We start from the raw sequence: 22,010 nt of genomic DNA on the forward strand, positions 1-22,010 counted from the left end.
CTATAATATCGTACTGGTATATCTAGGTAGAGCAGTACCTATGGAAGTCAATTTAAATTGTAACTTTGAGACGAACTTTTGCCAATGGGAAAATAGCCGGCATTTAGATTCTAAATTTGCATGGGTGAGGAATAAGAGCGAAACTATCACGCCTAAAACTGGTCCGAGTTACGATCATACCTATCAAAATCCACGCTGTAAGAGAAACTATATATTATATTTTAATATCTCTTAAATAGTTTTCCTTATCAATCTGATAACAGTTTGCTATTAACATTATATTGAAAGTGTTTTCTCTTGGAAATAATTTTGTTAAAGATGGCTATTATGCGTATCTTGAAACATCTAATCCATTATACGATAACGCTACTTTGGAAAGTCCTATAATTCGTAGTAATGATAGCCATTGTCTGCGATTTTGGTATAATATGAATGGAGCAAATACTAATCGACTACAAGTTGTATCATTCACTTCGGAAATATTATGGTCAAAAGAGGGTAATAAAGGCAACATTTGGCTATTAGCTGAAGTGGATATATCATTAAGAGCACAAGAGTATAAAGTGAGTTAAGTTTGTTATCAGCTTATTGAGAATACTAATTATTGTTGAATTAAAGATCGTAGAGCTTTTCCCTAGATTTGCTTTATGCTTCACATTGGTTTTATTATATTCTTTAGATATTGATCACTGGGCACACTGGAGATAGCTATATAGCAGATATTGCTATCGACGATATTACGTGGGATAAAGGATTGTGCGAACATACAGGTATTCCAAGCAATTAATAATTATAATTTGCAAGATAATAGGGTATTCCAACATATTACGGTTTGCATGATATACTGTTGGCGTTACCATATATATAATAAAAAATCTAATTTCCTTAGATTGTATATCTCAAGCTGTTCTTTCTTTATTCTCTCGTATATTTTTGTAATTTAGATAAGTTTTCATAAGGTATCTCATACTAAAAATGTTAGCAACTTCAGAAATTTTGATCATTAAGCATATCGTAATTACCAACATAAAATCTAAACTTGGACATTACTATAGCGAAAATTAAAAATTTAGTAATATTAGATAAATTTACGTTTTTAGCAGATGACATTCGTAACTTTCTCTAATAACTTGATTTTCTATTTGTTTGTTAAATGTGACAATATTTTACAATACGACTTTAGATCCAATAAAGATTTTTATGGTGATTGTATAATTTTTATGACATCATTTAAGCATTTATTGCGTAATTGTTTGCTACATTATTTTTAAGCCAATTTTCTTCGTTGCTGAAATGATTACGGAAGGTCTCAAATAAACATTGAGTCTAATGTAATTTTAATGTAATTAGAATAGCATCATCGGCAGCATTATTAATATATATTCTAAATATTACAGAATATGACAGTTTAAAGTGCGATTTTGAATCGGGTTACTGCGGCTGGACTAATGTTGGCTTTGATAATTTTGATTGGACTCGAAAATCTGGTTCAACCTATAGTAGTAACACAGGACCTGATCATGATCATACCTTGCAAACACCATATGGTATGTATATATACAAACACGTAGTATGATGCGAAAAAAATGTTATATTTTCAGACTATTTCAAGATAAAATATCTGTATGAAATATAAAGAGCTTTAATGGATCGATATTTTATATATTAACTAATTAAACTTGTGGAAAATTCAAAATATAGGTCATTATGCATATATGGAAGCTTCTTACAGACAAATTGGAGAGAAAGTTGTACTAATCAGCAGAGTTCTGAATAGTGAACGACCTATATGCTTTTCAATTTGGTATCACATGTATGGCAAACAAATTGGTAAATTATTAATCAAAGTCGTAACCAAAAATTCAATGGAAGTATTATGGGCAAAAGAAGGTAGTCAAGGTCGAAAGTGGAAAGATGCAAAGATCAATATAACGAGTATTCCACGAGACTATCAAGTAATGCATCATATAAATTTAAATATATCCATATATAAAAATATTATTATGCATGAGAGCTACTTTTTCTGCATAGTTAGTTGCATTAATATGGTGAAATTCTGCAAGTGCAAGTATATGTCGTTGTTTACTTGATGAATTATAACAGTATTATTCTCTATATTAGAAATTAGGTGTACTTCTACTTCAACATAAACTAAACACAATATCGCTTATAGCCTTTTTGAATTGTTATGCATATTTACTTACATTCAGTGCTGCATTATAAAAATTTGATGATAATTACCTTATCTAAGCGTTTATTAGTTTGTAGGAAGAGCTGTCTATTTGATGTACTTTCGCCATACTACTGTTATGTCATTAAATATCATTAGTATGAAGTAGTAATTTTACAAACTATCAAATATTAGATGAATATCAGTTCTATTGATCTTATATTAATAGTATTGTACAGTGTACATGTTAATACTCTCTATTACATACAATAGAAAAAGCGGAAAGGATCGGATACAGCTTTGCATTTATCACTACAAATTTACAATAAAATTACGACAGTTATTCTATCAAAAGAAAGATTTTGCTTTTGTTACAGAGAATTCGTAATGAATTCTGGTTTATTTAGTAAACTTTGAAACAGTAGAAACTCAAATTATAATTATAATTCACATTCTAATTGTAGATTCATATCGTAGCCATTCGAGGCCTCGACTGGTCGAGTGATATTGCAATTGATGATATTAATATACATGAGGGAAGTTGTGGTTAGTATCTATAACACTTACAAATCGTGTAAAACTGAATGATTTAAATATAATTGATAGAATAATATACTGAATCATTCTCCAGGCGCCCATCCATGTGATCCAAATCCTTGCAAGAATGGTCGTTGTCAGACGCTTAGCTCTATTAACTATATATGTGATTGCTGGACAGGATATGAAGGGAAACACTGCGAAGCCGGTTAGTATTAAAATGTACGAGCGTCATTTAAAATTCGAGTATTTAGTAATACCATTTTTGGATGTTACAATTTCATAATCATTTCTCTTATCTCAGCAAAAAGATATAAAGCATGCGAAAGTAATCCTTGCATATCTGGTACTTGTGTAAATTTGGCTAATGGAAGGCAATATAAATGTCAATGCTCTACTGGCTTTACTGGAAATCAGTGCTCACAAAGTAATGCTCGTACATATACAAAATCTTACTAATTTAGAACTCACAGTCAGATAAAGTACAAATTTATCTGCAAAGCTTTAGTTATAGAGGGCTAGTATTTAACAAATCGATACTAGAGTATGTTAAAAAATCTTCTGCGCTTATTGAAATTCACAAGAGCAACACTTGTCATCGAAATTAAGTTAGTAATTACATAGTATTTGTGAGTTTGTAATTATCTATATTACTAATGCTTTAGAGTCTGGTATCATTTATTTGAATAGCTCTTACAAAAGTATGATATTAATCTTTAGGATTTTTTTCATTACGTGATATCTCTATAACATTGCTATAGAAACCAAAATAATAAGACAATGGATATGCAATCATGAAGATTTTATTTAAGTCGTAGTCAAGCTAGTATTACCGCTATAGTATCCAGTTAAGAGCAATAAAATAAGCGACATTAAATATTCAGTTACTGTACCGCAACTGCAGTAAAGCTATAGCAAGCGCTGTATGAATAATTTTTCTATCGTAAACGTTTCAATTACTGAATTATTAATAATCGTTATTTAGAATACATTGAAAGAACCTTGAAGTTAATGCTTATCGGCAACTACAGCTCAGTAAGAAAGGTTTTGACATTTCTTTTACAGTTTCTAACTGGACGTGCGATTTTAAAAGAGATCTCTGCTCATGGGAGCAAAGTCATTTAGACTCATTAGATTGGAAATTCGTTAACCATAAAAATCGAGGTGAGTTAAGTCAGATCGAAATTAGATTCTGTATAATACGAGATAATACGAGTAAGTCGCGGACGGGCTATAAAATGACTTTCAATCTAATACGACTGGCTTAGAATTTGAGGTCGAGATAGAGAAATATTTTTATAAGTATAAAATATATTATACCGATGCAGAAGGTATGATAATATTAACTCCCTACCATTTAATAATGTTTAAGAATAGTGTATGGATATTTTACAGAAGAGTGAGATGGTCTTACTCCTGCTGCAGTCTGCGAGTATTATACTAAAAATGTGATTTTTCTGCTTTTAATGTGCTCTTTGCAGCAAATAGATACTTAAGTTTGCTAAATAGAGATGGCAATAATGGCTTTGGTACTATCAAGAGTCCACTTTTGCAAGGCAATGATTATCTGTGCCTTAAAATTTCCTATCTTATTGTCGGTAATACGACATCATTGTCGATAACTACTTCCTTTAATGACAAAATCTGGTCTAAAGACGGTAGAAGGCTAACTACATGGCGTAAAGCAGCAATTACAATCGATAAATTAGATCGATATACTCCGTTTAGGGTATTACTGCTAACTGTTTTACATTTCTTAAGTATATTTAAGAATTATCGGAATCTTGAGCTCATTCAGAATTTAAATCGAAAATTTTTTCGCTATAGATTTATATTACCGCATCTCATCGAGGAGGAAGTGGAGAGATCGCACTTGATGATATTCAACTGGTTCCGGGCAAATGCCGTAAGTGAGACTAACGATATTTTCTCAAATTTCAAGCTCCGATTACTACCTAAAATCATGAATGACATTAGTTATTTAAGAGAAACACGAAAGTAAATTTAAACTCTGTTAAACCACTAAAGTATAAAAAGTGACCCACAATTTTCTATTTTATTATGTTTATTTGGATAAATATAATGACATAGCGGCAATCTGGGATTATGAAGGTAAACTAAGAGCATCAGATTGATAAATAATCTAATAAATAATAATTACTATAGAAAATGGAATAAGAAGTTAGCTGATTTCCATTTATCGTATGATTGAAACCACTATTAATTTTGAAACTTTATGAATTATAAAACTACTTATATATTTATTTCATTGCTAACTTGTCTAATAATAATATTATAATCGATTTCATATACGTACTACGGGAATTTGTAGCTAACTTAGATTGCAACTTTGAAGACGACTTCTGTACTTGGAATAATGCCTTCTTCGATGATTTTAATTGGAAAAGAAGGACTGGTTCTGTAATAAATACCTCCGCTGAAGATACAAAGAGTAATACATCGCATCCAGGTACCTTAGTTGTATCATCGAAAATTATTTAATTTGATATATGAGTATATTCAAATGTTTAATCTGTAAGTGTTGAATTCTGTTAAGCTACCCACAAAATTACACATATAAATATTGTTACTGATTATCGTAACCAAAATGAAACTGAAGTCCTTATTTTATTACCAGACTATTACGCTTTCATCGATGGTATCACCAATATGGAAACTAAATGTGCAGTATTAGTCAGTCCAGACATGAAAAGTAGCGGTAATCGATTTGAACTTACTTTCTTCTATTATCTGTATGCCTATGTTGGTGGAACATTATCAATCTCGACGACATACAACGGTGTAATTTGGACTAAAAGTAGTTGTCAAAACTCTCGTTGGTTCAGTGAAAAAATACTTATTAATGTTCCCAAAGGACTAGAATTTCAAGTAAGCTTATTTCCTCACTGCATTATAAATATACAAGTACAGTGTTAGTATGCCGTATCACAGCGAAAGGTAATGTTTATATCCAGAAGAGCAATTGGAAAATAATATCGTTATGGGATATATCGTTACTAGACTGTTTAAGTACTATACTTTATTATTATTGTTATTTTATCGTTAATTATGTAATTTAAATATTATCATATTGCAATTAGTTTTATGATAGTGTTGGTGAGGGTACCTAGTTCATAAAATGTTGCTGAGAGATTAGTTAAGTATATCTGTACATTCTTATTCAGATCCATATTTCGGCCACTGCGGGCTATACAAACTTAGCTATTGATGATATCGTCTGGAGAAAAGATCAACGTAAGTACGGTAATGTCATTTATCGTATCCATTCAGTAATTCAACTTTAGATACAAGTAACTAATCTTGATTGATATTTTACTGTAAATCTGTTTTTCCAAGATCGATTCATTTCTTATGTGTCCATTATAATTAATTACAACCAATAATGTTAGATGCAGAAGAAATTCAACCAATTCAAGCGATACGCAATCATCCAAGATGTGGCATAACCAACTCTCGTATACCTCGTATTGTCGGCGGCAACACTACTTCTCCTCATAGTGTTCCATGGCAAGCATTATTGAATATGTTTCATACATCAGGGGGTATTTTTCGTAAAACAACCTGCGGTGGCTCACTAATTAATGAAAATTGGGTTATTACAGCTAGTCATTGTGTATCAAATAAGCCGATTCTAGTTACGGTTGAACTTGGACGGCATAATATTACAGCAAAAGAAACCTATACTAAACAAATAAGAACAGCTAAGTCAATCTTTCGACATCCCATATCTCAACATAAAGATTCCTATTCAGATATTAAAGATCTGGACGGTGATATTGCTTTAATTAAACTAAGTGCACCCGTAACTATTAATAATTTTGTGCGTCCAATATGTTTACCAGCAGCTAATGATACATTTAATAAATTTAACTTATGTAAAGTTTCTGGTTGGGGTAGAACAGCTGGCCAACAGAGTCACATCTTACGTTATGCCAATCTACCTATCTTAAATCGGAAACTTTGTAATAGCACCTTTTCTTATGATGGTCAAATTACCTCTAACATGCTATGTGCTGGTTATATGCAAGGCTATACCGGTGCTTGCTTTGGGGATAGCGGCGGTCCAATGTCATGTCGCCATCGTCCAAATGCGGTCCTATCGGGATATTCAAACCGATGGTATTTAGCTGGTGTTGTTAGTGGTGGACGGAGTTGCGGCCGAAAACATTATCCTAGTGTTTATGCAAACGTGACTGCAGCACCCATTTATAGATGGCTATTAAACATATTAGGAAATAATTAATAAATTGTGATAATGTGTCCGAAAATAAATGTTGATATGTAGACATTTCATTTTCTAAATTTATATTACACATTGTGCTTCATCTCTGTTTATTTCCATCCTATAATTGGTAAGAGATAAATGAAAATATTTGTTTCTAATTCATTAATACCAATCGTGACTGCTAGCAATGTCTGATTTCTTTTCTTGACTACAAATAAATGATAGAAATACCGTAGGAATTTTGTACTGTAAGAGCTAAAGGAACATAATAAAATAATTTCCTTCATCAATTTCACATCTATCGAAAAAATTTAAAAATTTTTTTAGCTTACATGAAATGCGTTTACGGATCAAGCTTGCGTAAGATTCTATTAGTATTGAAAAATGTTATAGTGCCCTTATATATTTGTGGCTGGCCAGTGTATAGTCCTTACAAAAATACAAGTACATAATCATAATGCAATAATACGAATAGAATGGAGTTCATTTTCAATCTTTGTGCTTTACCGTCTGTCTCATTCTATCGAGTTTTTCCTGGTGTAACTAGTAAGATTGCATTCAGCTTTCGTTCCAGAAATGGCATTTGGGGCAATTTTGGATCGAATGTATTACTTATTTGTTAGGTGTATAATTGCACTAGAGATTAAAACAAATTCTCATGAACTTCCTTCTTAAATATGAACCGTTAAAATTAAAGTTGTAATCAAGTATCTATTCCCCTATTTTCGCATCTTTAAGAAAATAGTCAGAGCTGCACCAAATAGCAATGCTTAAATTAGATTGGTTAGTCGATTCCAAACCCAAGTTCAGACCCGAGATTTTGCGCGTAATAATTGGATTAATTTTAAGTAATGGCTTTAGTCTGTTGTCACTATTAATACTTTGGTATTCTTAAGAGCTGTATTAAAATGATGTTAATAGGAGATGATATAGCGTTTGATGAATCTTAAATTAGATATCATTTGGTGTATTTGAGATATTTCAATTTCAATGTTAATTACTACGATGTCGAGTAAGATATGAAAATTATATTTACTTCTACTCTATTTATTACAGAATTTCAGGAAGTGGACTGCATAAAATCGACAAATCATAGAAATGGACTAGTTTCAATCATAGAATACTCTGAATAAATCATCTTATTTTAAAATTTAAAGAATTTTCTGTGATTATGTGTCTAGAAGTCTCATACTAATTGTTGGAAGACATATATAGAATTAATCCGCTCGCATATATAGTATTGCACATTACTTGTTTTGGTAGGGTATGCTACCATAGATAATTGTATTTTGTACACATGTTAACATATTTACAAATTGTTACTATCAATCCCAGTCGTTTATTAGCCATTTCTTGTAAATAACTGGTCTACTTCATTTGTGCTGCTCATTGCAAGACAAAACAAACAGAAATAGCTTTAACAATTATGTAGCTATAGCCCTAGGATGCCTAAAATTGACTTAGACATTCTTTAAGATTATCTATTTCTAAGGATTGATAGTAAAATTATGATTCACTTATCGTAATTAGTTTATTATCACAAAATATAACAAGTAAGATAAAATAAGGATAAGCTGAGAAAAACTACGTATAATCATAATATTTGCAACCTTATACATTTACCGGAATATAATATCATAAAATCTATAGATAATTGAGCGGATACGAATTAGGGATATCCTCTAATTCTATGATATATTTTAGTTACAGTAGATAATATCTTAGCATAACATTATTATACTAATAAACAGCACATTATTAATTATAGTACACACTATAGAATGAGCATTATCGTAATCTTAACATGGTGCCAGATCTTGCTGAGAAGTTGTATATTTTCATAAAGTTTGGAAATGAGCTTTACTATAAACGAATACAATGGGCTATTTGTATGAGATCTAGTAGTCTTCATCACTTTATAAGCATGAATATTTACCCTCTTGTAATGAGATCATTTCTTCTAGACAGAATAATAAATTATTAACCTCTAATATTAAAGCTAATATGATAGACTTGTGTGTTTAGAACACCCAGGTAGTAAGCTGATGACTGGGGGAAAATTGAATCTCGGTACGGTAAGCTTTATTTTATATAGATAGTGCGTGTTTTTCTTATCGTGAATTAAATTAATGAATGGGTTTACTCATTTAGACCAAGATAAACCTTGGCAAGCTATAGAAAATGTACTAACATTGCTTTAACAGTACAAGATTTTCCTTATCGATCGATTTAGCTGATACAACATAGTTCATACAGATCGCCCTGTTAAAATACAGTTTTAATAACCGAATTATACCTTGTATGCAAGCATTAAAACATTTCACAAACGATAAGAAGGCTTAAATTTTCGTCAATTCAAGTAAATTCAAAAGTAAGACTTCTTGGAATTTAGCCTATGTAGTCTAATTGGCTTTTACAAAGACCTAGTTTTCATCATTTAAATTCTACGTGAAATGTCATTAATTCTTGGAAGAGAAAATAGTTTACCGCAATTTCAGGGCGTGTTGCTCTATATATTTATCGGAATTCGTAGTTATTAAGAACTTTATTGAGTCTACAGTCGATATAAGATAAAAAATCATTCTTCACTCATCGTAAGCGGAAGAACATTATCGTTATTTTAGCATGGTATCAGATCTTGCAAAGAAGTTACAAATTATCAAAAAGTTAGAAATAGGTTTTACAATCGGTAATTATAATGCGCTTTTTGTACGAGATATTATAGCAATCACGTTATGGGCATGCATATTTTCCCTGTTGTAATGTGATTATCTCATCTAAGATAGAATAACAAATCATGAACTCCCCTTTCAGGGCTAAGGTGATCGATTTATATGTTTAGAACGCCTAAGTAGCGAGTAGATGACTGGGAAAATTTGATATATCAATCTCAGTCTGCTTTCTTCGTATCATACATAGATTACACATATTTTTCTTTTCGAAATTAATGAATGAATGACCTTTCTAGGCTAATTTGAACCTTCAATAGCCATTAAAATTGTACTAATACGTATAAAAGCCAACACATTTCACCGTCGTAAGTTTCGTTTCATCGATCCATTTCAACTGATATTATGCAGTTCACCTACATCGATATACGAGTAAAATATAGATTTAATTATCAAATTATACATTGTATATAGGCATCAAAAATTTTACAAACCGCACAAAGGCTTAAAAAAATTTATCAGTCCAAGTAAAAGTCAAAGATGAGTCTTATTAAAATCTACACTATCTAGACTTGTCGGTTATACAGAGCTATACTGGGACTAATCAAATTATGAGCATAGTGTCTGTTGATTTTTAGAAGAAAGAGATAATCTATCATATTTTTAGAGTATTAATATTACTTATGTATTCTTGATTGCTATTCTATTCGTGTATTGATCGAATTATTATCCCACTATTAATACTTTGTCTACAATAAATAGCTTTTAGGAATCATTTCTTAATTGGTTTTCATTACCATATGGAATCCAGAATAAATTAAATATTACTTTTGCTACTCTAACTATACATTTATTTTATTTTCCCCAATATTTATACCCCGTAGCGGAACTCGATTCATCTTAAGCATATTATCGTAATATATGTTAAGTAGCAAATCAGATCAATTGACACTTGACTACAAAGAGATAAAATTTTTCACCGAGATGCTTCGTCGTTCACCTTATTATTACATGGATTTTCACAATTTTAGTATTTGTATTTGGTTGGACTTCAATTAGGGGTCAGTTAATTCTAGTTTAAGTAATAATATGTCAACAATAGTCACATATGGCAGTAATATTCAAATTAAAGGTAAAAAAAAATCAGCCAAATTATTGCTCAAAATAAACTATTAGAGATATCTTTACATGACCAGAACAAAATCAGTACATTATGCTCTATTTCGATTATTGCAATGCAGGTCAGAAAGATGGTATATTATAAGAAATTTACCTGTCTTCTATACTCGTATAGATCATGATTGTACATTTTGTTAGCACTATAATATCGTACTGATATATGTAGGTGGAGCAGTATCTACAGAAATCGATACAAGTTGCAATTTGAGAGGAATTTCTGCCAATGGGAAAATAGCCGCCCTTTAGGTTTTAAATTTGCATGGATTAGAAATAAGGGCGAAACTATCATGCCCAAAACTGGTCTAAGTTACTATCATACTTATCAAAATCCTCACTGTAAGAGAAATTATATCTCTAAATATCTCTCAAACAGTTTCCATTTAGAACTTATAGAAAGTTTCACAGCACCAAAAATTTCTTTTAATGTTTACTGTTGACATTTCATTGAAAGTATTTTCTCTTGGAAATAATTTTAAAGATGGCCATTACGCGTATCTTGAGGCATCTAATCCATTGTACGATAACATTATTTTAAGAGCCCTGTAATTCGTAACAAAGATAGTCATTGTCTGCGATTTTGGTATAATATGAATGGAGCAGACGTCAGTCGACTACAAGTTGTATCATCCACATTGAAATATTATGGTCAAAAGAAGGTAATTATGGTAATATTTGGCTATTAGCTGAAGTGGATATATATTATTAAGGGTACAAGAATATAGAGCAAGTCAAACGTATTATTGGCAATGTGAAATTTATAAAATTCTAGTATACGTAAATACTTTTGTTCTTTTATAATCAGATAACTAATTGACAAATATAATTTATAATATTCCTTTTACGGTAGTATCTCCAGTACATAAAATTGCAGAATATATACGTTTGCATAATATTATATCATCTTATCAAGAATACTAGTTATTGTTGCATTGGTGATCGTATAGCTTTTCCTGTAGATATAAGTCATGTTTCATGTTAACTTTATTATGTTTTGTAGATATCAATTGCTGGATACGCCGGAGAAAGCTATGAAGCAGATATTGATATTGACAACATTACGTAGAAAAAAGGATTGTGCAAAAATACAGGTAATTCAAATCATTAATAACAAGACAATAAGATATCTTAGCACACTGCATTGTATGCGATATACAGCACCTTCAATTCTAATATATATGAAATAAGAAGTTCAGCTTCCTAAGATTATATATCTCAATCTATTCTCTTTATTATCTCATAAATTTATATAATCAAGACAGATTTTAGCTAGATATCTCATGCTAAGCTATCCAGGAAGTCTAAAAATTTAATTAAAATTTCGTAATTACCAATATGAAATCTAAAGTTAGATTTTACCATAGTGAAAATTTAAAATTAGTAATAAACGTAAGTAAAACTGCATTTTTAGTATGTAACATTAGCAATTTTCTCTTATACTTAATTTACTATTTATTGGGCAAATGTAGTAATCTTTCATGATACCACTTTAGACCCAATAAAGATTAGTGCAGTTGCCATTATGCAATTTTCATATTAATTCTTCGCTCATAAAATGATTCTGCAAGATCTTAACAATACTTTGAGTCTAACGTAATTTAATGTGAATAGAGAAGCGTCATCGGCTGTGTTATTAATAGATATGCTTTAAATATTGCAAAGTTTGATACTTCAAAGTACGATTTTGAATCGGTTACTGCGGCTGGACTAACGTTGGTTTTGATAATTTTAATTGGATTCGAAAATCTGGTTCAACTTATAGTACTAATACAGAACCTGATTATGATCATACTTTGCAAACGTCATAAGGTATGCATACTGACTCTTGCTGATGCAAAAATTTTTATAATTTCTGGGTATTTCAAAGTTAGTATATTTATGTAAAATATAAAGGGCTTTAATGAATTGACATTTTATACATTAATGAGCTAAATTTGTAAAAAATTCAAAATATAGGGCTTCATGCGTATATGGAGGCTTCTTATACTGTAGACTAGCTGGAGAGAAAGCTGTGCTAGTCAGCAGAGTTCTGAATAATAATTTCACAATTTCACTTCTGCGACAAGGTAACGTACAGTAAAAGTCTATAAGTAGCTACTGACTTAAACGCCCTTTTACTTAATGTTAAACACACACAGCAAAAGACTGTAAAGATGAAATTTTTATTAGCAAAGATACATCTACAACTTTTTACCACCCTCTCAACTCAAATGTTCCCGTTTATATAGGAACCGTCTAATTTGTAAACAACAATAGTATTATTATTATACCTTACTAGGAGAATTATCTCGAACTAAGATGCTCCTTATATAGCTTTTATATCAGTAAATATTTTGAATCTCTTACTCATACTTAATCTTAACCTAAGCTCGTAGGTTGTCTAATTCAACTATTATCCACTAGAACTTGAATCATCCTACTGCTATCTATCACACAATAACAATCAATATCAAATATGTAATGAACTATTACAAACAACATCCACGTTAAGGCATTACTTATCTTACCTAGTACTACAAATATGGATATTCTCCATACTAGCTAATACTGTACTTATTAAACTATCCTAATGACAAGGCAACACCGTAACAAATAAGCAACCTATATGCTTAACGTTTTGGTATCATATGTATAACAGACGAGTTCTTAAATTATTAATCGAAGTCGTAACCAAAAATTCAACGGAAGTATTATTGGTAAAGGAAGGTAGTCAACATCGAAAGTGGAACGATGAAAAATTTAATATAAAGTGTATTCTACGAGACTATCAAGTACTGTATCATATATATTTAAAAATAGCTATATAAAAAAGTGTCCTTATAGCTACTTGCATCAATATGGAGCAATACTATAAGTATACACCGTCTTTTATCAAATAACTTATTAAGTTATCATTCTATATATCGGAAATCAGATGTCCTTCTACTTCAATATAAATTTAAGACAATATCTTGTTTAACATTTTTGAGTTATTATGCATATTTACTTGCATTCAGTACTACTTTATAAAATTTGGTGATAATTCAAGTGTTTATTGGTTGTAGGAAAAGCTGTGTATTTGATGTGATTATTACTATAGTGCTATTACGTTATTACGTATTATTAGTATAAAGTAGAAATTTTATAAATTATCGAGCGTCAGATGTATATCAGTTCTGTTAATTTTACACAATAATGTATTGCTACTATACAAAATTAATACTCTTCATTTACGTATGAAAAAAAAATAGAAAGAGCTGAATAAAGCTTTCCATTTATCTTTGAATATTTATAATGACGTTATAACGGCTACTCTACCGGGAGGATTTTCCTTTTACTAAATAGAATTTAGGGTAAATTTTTCGTTTATCTAGTAAACTTTTATAGAAACTCGATCTATAATTTACATGATAATTATAGATTTATTTCGTAACTATTCGTTGCTTCAACTGGTCAAGCGATATCACAATTGACGATATCGATATTAATGGAGGCAGTTGTGGTTGGTATTTACGATACAAATAATTCTTGTAAAACTGAATGATTCTTTTATAATACATCATTTAGCATTCAAGTGAGCAGTTGTCACAAAGCAGTCTTGTGATTATCCTTTCATTTGACTACCAATTCTAATTGCATTCTAACTATTCTCTGAAGAGCTTCAGTAAGGGCTAGCTAGCTAACTTAATTCTGCTTCTTAATTCAAAATCAACGTTCCACAGTTACTGTATAAATCAAAGTACATTTATTTAATGGATCGTTTAGGTGAAACCGGAGTTAATAAAGTTCAGATCTTATATATTTTCTTCTCCATCACACAGTATACAGGCACCAAGTATTACACGATTGGGTTAGGATATTGTATACTATAAAATACTGTATGTGACTAGCTATTAAATAATAAATAACATCATTAGAGTCGCTAATTACTATCAATTATCACCGTAAATAATGAGCGCCTTATAAATTAATAGGCGTAAACAAAAAATTAATCATGCGTAAATGTTATAAATAATTATAATCAACTAACAATGAAGGATTCATCTAATAAATTTTATACAACAATCTTCTAAGCCATGGCACAGTTAGGAGTGAGCTCTGTAGCAATAGCAGTATTATTCTCTTAGATATTTGTAATGTAACTTAGTATTGTGATTGTAGACTGTTAGCCATGTGTAGTATAATGTACGGTAGATATTTATCCTAAGAGATATTTGGTAGCTGTAACTATAGACTGTAGTGGTAGAGACTCTATGCTAGAGTACATATGACTATATACAGTAAGCTGTTGAGTTACTAATATGGCTGTAGGTAAAAATAGAACTGTAAATCATATATTAGGATATGGTTAATTCATTGTACTTTGGCTGGTGTGAATAATGTCTACGTAAGTACTGTAGTCGTATCCATATTGGATTAATGATGGTCGCAGTAGAATAGTCTTACTAAGAATAATTTAACTATGTGTAAAATAAGGTAAAAGGTTGCCATGCGGATTGTAAGCTGCGAATGCTACGGAAAGTATAAAAGCATGCAACTTTAGATTATTCTGTTAGTTCGTTCTAGAAGTCTTTAGAAGTAGTATTCGGCTAGAGTAGAGCTGTGTAGTTAATCTTTGTATAAGATTCAATAAAGCCCTTATTTTTCTAAAATTTGGAATTTCGTGATTGGTATATATCACAATATTACAACCTTATAATTGTATGTTTCTTTGATTTTGGTAAAAAGATATAAAGCATGCGAAGGTAATCCTTGCCTTTCTGGTACTTGTGTAAATTTGGCTAATGGAAGGCAATAAGAATGTCACTGTCCTCCTGAATTTACTGGAAATCAGTGTGTAATGAAATGAAATATGTAGAAATCAAGCTACGAAACTTCTAACAAACTTTGATTCTACTTTCTTGGCACTCTGGTCGAATTATTAAAACTTTGACACCAAATAAAATTGGGGAAATACCCGATCAACAATTTATTAAGAAAACGTGAGAAAGACGGATCAAATAACGTTCCAAATACTGAATTCTAAGCATTATAGGTATAAGAAATAAAAAAAAAACAGAACTGAAACTGTCAACAACCTAATAAAAAGAAGAACGTTTTCACTTACAACAGTTCGACCCGAAGGTCTTTAAAATTTAACAAGTTCTTAAAAAGAATCTTCATTTACTCTCTACACTAAATTTTCTGATTGAGCTATCATTTATAGGCTTTACAGAGTCCTTAGTGGTATTTAAAACTAAACATTTATTAACCAATCACTCTTAAGATCGATTTTAGAGAACTATGCACCACTTAAGAAAACAAAAATCATTCAAAGTTCAGATACAATTTACCTTATGATTCCCTTACAAAACACTATAAAACCAACAAACTAACTAAAAAATATATCGAACTTCACTTCTAACATAATTCCTAATCATTAACACATTATAAAAGTCTAAAATTTAACCTTTAAACAACAAGATTTAGTCATAAAAATAACAGTTTAACTACTTAACAATCTACACAACCTCTACCATTTATTATCTTATTTTCCATTTTCTCCCTAGACTTTCCTAATGTAACTTTCATGTCATGTCATAAAATTCCAAAGTTTCAAATTTCCAAAATCAACTCTTACAACTTTTTCAAAAATTATACAGAACAAAAATTTCGGATGACGTCGACCTCAACCAGGAGACTGAATCCGAAAATCCGAATTTTGAATAAAATCACATAGTCGCTTATCAAAAATTTTATTAGTATTGACAGTTGATGTTTTAGCATGAAGTTGTACTGTAACTGTACGATTATAACCAACATTACAGTACTTTACTGTCATGTTATAATCCCCTTTCTCTATGGATAGGGCTTTGTTACTAAGTCAAATTCATTTACAATCCCAATAGACTATCAAAATCCCCTTTCTTTGGATAAGGTGATTATTCTTAGGTTATTTCTATAGTAGTCTATACAATACCTTGTAGAATAGTGAAGAAGAATAGATGGCGATATCATGATTTGGCTGGGTAAAACTTTAAGATACTATCACTTTCTAGGTATTTTCTAATGTAAAGTAATAATAGTTACGTACTAAAAGCTATAAAGGACTCTACTTCTTGTCCTTTTCTTACTAATTTAGAACTCGCAGTCAAATAATGTGTAGATTTATCCACTGGGCTTTTGTTATGGAGAGCTACCATTCAATTAACCGATACCGGGGCATTTTTACGAATCTTCTTCACTTATTGAAATTCATAACAGTAAGATTTGCCATTTAAACTAAGTTAATAATTACATAGTATTTGTGAGTTACTGATTACCTATATTGCTAAAGGTATGACCTAGTTTCATTTATATATATCGTAATCGTAAAAGTATGATATTAACCTTTAGGATACTGGTGTTTTATTGCATGACATCTCTATAACATTGCATTAAACACCAACCTAGTAATAAGATTGGATAGGCGATCATGGAGATCTTATTTAAGTCGTATTCAAGCTTGTATTACTGCTATACTGTAACATTCGATTGAAAGCATTAAAATAAGTTACATTAAGTTACTGTAAAGCAACTGACAGAAATACCATAGAAAACGCTACATAAACAATTTTGCCATCGTAAGGGTGTCGATTGCGAAATTGTTAATAATGGTTGTCTAGAATACGCTGAAAGAACCTTGAAGTTAATACTTTTCGTTACCTATAGCTTCATAAGATTTATTTTTGATGGTTTTTCATAGTTCCTAAATGGATGTGCGATTTTAAAAGAGATCTCTGTTCATGGGAGCAAAGTCATTTAGACTTATTAAATTGGGAATTCGTTAACCATGAAAATCGTAGTGAGTTCAGCTAGATCGAAAATAGATGTTATACGATAAGTTATGTACAGGCTATAGAATAGCCGTGAATCTGATGTGACTAGCTTAGAATTTGAGGGCGAGATAGAGAAATATTTTATACTCATATATTATACAGATGCAGATGGTATGATAATATTAGCTCCATAATATTTAATAATACTTAAGAATAGTGTATGGATATTTTACTGAAGAGTGAGATGATCTTACTCCTGCTGGGCGATAATGGCTTTGGTACAATCAAGAGTCCACTTCTGCAAGGCAATGATTATCTGTGCCTTAAAATTTCCTATCTTATTGTCGGTAATACGACATCACTGGCGATAACTACTTCCTTTAATGGCAAAATCTGGTCTAAAGACGGTAGAAGGCTAACTACATGGCGTAAAGTAGCAATTACATCGATGAATTGGATCGCTATACTCCCTTTAGGGTATTACTGCTAACTATTCTACATTTCTTAAGTACATTTAAGAATTATCGGAATCTTGAGCTCATTCAGAATTAAAAGCGAAAAATTTTTCGATATAGATTTATATTACCGCATCTCATCGAGGAGGAAGTGGAGAGATCGCACTTGATGATATTCAACTGGTTCCGGGCAAATGCCGTAAGTGAGACGAACGATATTTTCTCAAATTTCTAGCTCCGATTACTACCTAAGATCATCCAGGATATTGGTTATTTAAGAGAATGCAAAAGTAAATTTAAGCTACATCAAAATGCTAATGTATAAAAGAATGCTCCACAATTTTCTATTTCATTACATTTAATCGGGTAAATACCTCAATAAAGTGGCAATCTGGAATTATGAAGGTAAACTAAGAGTAAGAGATTGATAAATAATCTAAAAAATAATAATTTCTATAAAAAATGGTATAAAAGTTAACTAATTCACTTATCGTATCATAGAAACTATTAATAGTTGTTACGATTGCATTAGGAGGGTATGATTTTACAGGAAAAGAGACTTACACTAAAAAAATGAGGACTGCTAAGTTGATCTTTCGACATCTCATATTTTATCTCTGAATGTAAAGAATCCATTTCAAGTATCAAAGATCGAGACGGTGGTATCGCTTTAATTAAACTAAATGCACCTATAACTATTACTAATTATGCGCGTCCAATTTGTTTACCAGAAGCTAATGATACATTTAATGGATTATCTTATGTAAAATGTCTGGTTAGGGTAAAGCAGATACTCAACCGAGCCGTATCTTACGTTGTGCCAATGTACCTATCTTGAATCGGAGACTTTGTAGTAGCGCTTATTCTTATAATGGTCAAATTACTTCTAACATGATATGTGCTGGTTATATGCAAGGCTAAACTGGTGCTTGCGATGGTGATAGTGGCGGTCCACTGTCATGTCGCCATCGTCCAGATACAATCCCATCGGGATATTCGAACCGATGGTGTTTAGCTGGTGTCATTAGTGGTAGACGGGGTTGCGGACAAAGATATTATCCTACTATTCATGCAAGCGTGACTGTAACACCCATTAATAGATGGCTTCAAAGACATTAAAGTATAATTAATTACTTATGATAATTTTTCCGAAAATGCATGTTAACATGTAGGCTTTACGATTTATAATTTTACATTATATATGTTATATATATATATTGTTTTATAGCTGTGTTTCCATCCTATATGTGAAAACAATTATTTTTAATATATTAATACAAACGTGATTACTAGCAAGATCTGATTTTATTTCTTGACTATAATTATATATTAGAATTATCTTAGGAAAATTGTCCTGTAAGAGCTAAAGGGATACAATAAAATAATTTCCCCATTAATTTCACATCCATGGAAAAAATTTTAAATCTTTTTTCAGCTTACGCGAAATGCGCTTACGGCATAAGCTTGCGTGAAGGTTATATTAGCGTCAAAAAATCTTATAGCCCATTTGTACGTTTGTGACTGGTCAGTGTATAATCCTAACAAGAGCACAAGTAGCTAATTTGAATGTAATAACATAAGTATAAAGGAGTTCATTTTCAATCCGTACATTCTATTATCTAGCTCATTCTGTCGAGTTTTTTTTCTGCAGTAGCTAATAAGATTGTATTCAGCCTTTGTTCCGGAAACAGTACTTGGACAATTTGCAGCGAATATATTCCTTGGCTGTTAGGTCTACAATTGCACTAGAGATAGAAGTAAATCCTGATAAATTACTCTCGTAAGCACTAGCCGTTATAACTTGATTCATAATCAAGTACCTATTCATCTATTTCGGCATTGGTTAATAGCTGAGAATCCCATCAAGTATATTAAAATTTATTTAAATCAGACTAACAAGTTGCTTTCAAACCCTAACTCAAATTAGGGACTTCAGTGCAGTAACTTACTGCACTCACTATGCTTGGTGTTAATTTGGTGGTACCGACAGGAGTTGAGTACTCTCTCAATAGAAGGTTGATTTAAAGACATTTTAGTTATTTGTTGTTTATACGCTTTTATTAGGTGCAATTTCGTCCTTTAGAGTGCCAATATATCTTTTGCAGATGCTATTTGCTTTTTATCGCTATTTTTCTGCTTCAATAAGTTAAAAACTACTAATCTACGCTGATTAAGCTTCTTAAACTGTCAATCGAACGTCTGCATTTATTTTTATCGAGATTGTCGCTTTACTCGAGTAGAAATTCCGATTAAAAATTGTCAGAAATATGAGTTTCCGCAGCTCATTGGCTTTCTTTAACCAAGAAATTTTGAATATACCCACTTTACTGTGTTATAGAGAAGGGTATGCATAATGAGAAACGTTATCAAGATAGAAATAATTGTTATAAGATATGTTTAACGCTTTATACAGTATAAACTCTAAATAAAGTCCCTTATTACCAGTCCCTTTTCAGATGATTGTAAATGACACCCTTGTCTCCATAATGGTAGTTCCTCTGCTAGCTTAGCCACTTCTAATAATTGCATCATGCTTGAAATTAATGTTATCTACCATCAATAATGCTAGATTAGGATCCATGTAATCCAATATCAAGTAGTCGCAGTAGATAGCTATATCTCTTCAGGGAATAAATATCAATGTCAATGAAAGATTTGCTTTACACGATAATGGCAGCAGATCTTGCTAAGTAGTTGTATATTTCCGTAAAGTTGCCAATGAGTTCTGCTATTGTGATGTTTCGGAAGATTGTGGATTCGTCATGATCACAGTAAATTACCAGAGTTAATTTAGTAGAGGAATAGAGTTTATTGGAATTAGTGCAAAGGAAAAACCATATGAGATTACAGCGTGTATAACGACGTGACTAGTCGAATAGCTATAGTAATGTAGCATAGGTAAAGCGTGCAAGCTTACCGTGTAACTAGCAGAACTAACTAACGAGATAGGTGAAAGAAGATAGCTTTTATAATGTATGAAGCACAGCAGGAGGAAATCATAAATGACTAATAAGAATATGTTACTTCTATGTTAAGACAGGGCTACGATATAATTCAGCTAGATTCAAAGCGATTTCCACAGAGTATTTTGTTAAATATAAATTATACATATTTAGAGTTATGCTACAATCTAGTGGAAATTGACTTTTACTAAAAATAGACTATACCGTATTTAGAAGTAAACACTACAGCTATTAGTGATTAAAATGGGCTATTTGTATAAGATTTGCAGTCGTCATCAGCTAATTAGCATAAATTTTTCCCTTTTGTAAATGAGATCATTCCATCTAAGATAGAATAATAAATCATGAACTCATATCAAAGCGAGCATGATAGATTTGTATGCTTAAAACATGCAGGTAGCAAGCCAATCTTTGAAGAAAATTGAACATGATAATCTCGGTACCGATAAGTTTTACTTTTTGCACATGTTTTCTTTTCGTAAATTAATGAATAAGCTTACTTATTTAGACCAATACGAACCTTCGTAGGCTATTGAAAATGGACCAGTATAAAAGTCGGCATTATTGATCATTAATAGATACAACATTATTTACCAAGATCGCCATATTACTCATATAGATTCAATAGCCAAATTATACTTGGCATGTAAGTATTAAAGCATCTCACAAATTATAGATAGGATTAATATAATTTTCAATCCACGTAAAAGTCAAAGTAAGGCTTATTGGAATTTTACCTTGTCTAGTCTAATCAATTTTTATACAGACTCTTCTTTCATCACTTAATAAATTCTACGCGAAATGTCCATTAATTTTTGAAAGAAAAAATAATATCAAGCAACGTAGAGCGTATTGCTCTATGTATTTATACAAATCCGTTGTTACTTATATATTTATTGAGTCTACAATTGATATGGGATGATATGTTATTATTCTTCAATTCACGTAGCGAAAAGATCATCATTTTAACATATGAGTAATGTTGGATCTTGTTGATAAGTTACATATTTTAAACAAG

At 31.0% G+C, this 22,010-nt stretch overlaps 2 protein-coding genes across 2 annotated transcripts; both read left to right on the forward strand.

Moving 5' to 3' along the window:
• Positions 1 to 6,110: 6,110 nt before the first annotated feature.
• TRIADDRAFT_20559 (uncharacterized protein) lies at positions 6,111 to 6,971 on the forward strand (the record flags this gene model as incomplete). Its single annotated transcript, XM_002109285.1, has 1 exon — positions 6,111 to 6,971. The coding sequence occupies one exon, from the start codon at positions 6,111 to 6,113 to the stop codon at positions 6,969 to 6,971; it is 861 nt and encodes a 286-aa protein (XP_002109321.1).
• A 3,759-nt stretch (positions 6,972 to 10,730) lies between these two features.
• Positions 10,731 to 11,864, forward strand: TRIADDRAFT_53231 (uncharacterized protein; the record flags this gene model as incomplete). The annotated part of the gene is made up of 5 exons (XM_002109286.1): positions 10,731 to 10,754; positions 10,799 to 10,863; positions 10,968 to 11,137; positions 11,360 to 11,457; positions 11,799 to 11,864. 5 exons carry the CDS (start codon positions 10,731 to 10,733, stop codon positions 11,862 to 11,864), a joined length of 423 nt encoding a protein of 140 aa, XP_002109322.1.
• Between the last annotated feature and the right edge of the window lie 10,146 nt (positions 11,865 to 22,010).

This window comes from Trichoplax adhaerens, genomic scaffold (genome assembly GCF_000150275.1).
Source record: "Trichoplax adhaerens TRIADscaffold_2 genomic scaffold, whole genome shotgun sequence".
Lineage (NCBI taxonomy): Eukaryota > Metazoa > Placozoa > Uniplacotomia > Trichoplacea > Trichoplacidae > Trichoplax > Trichoplax adhaerens.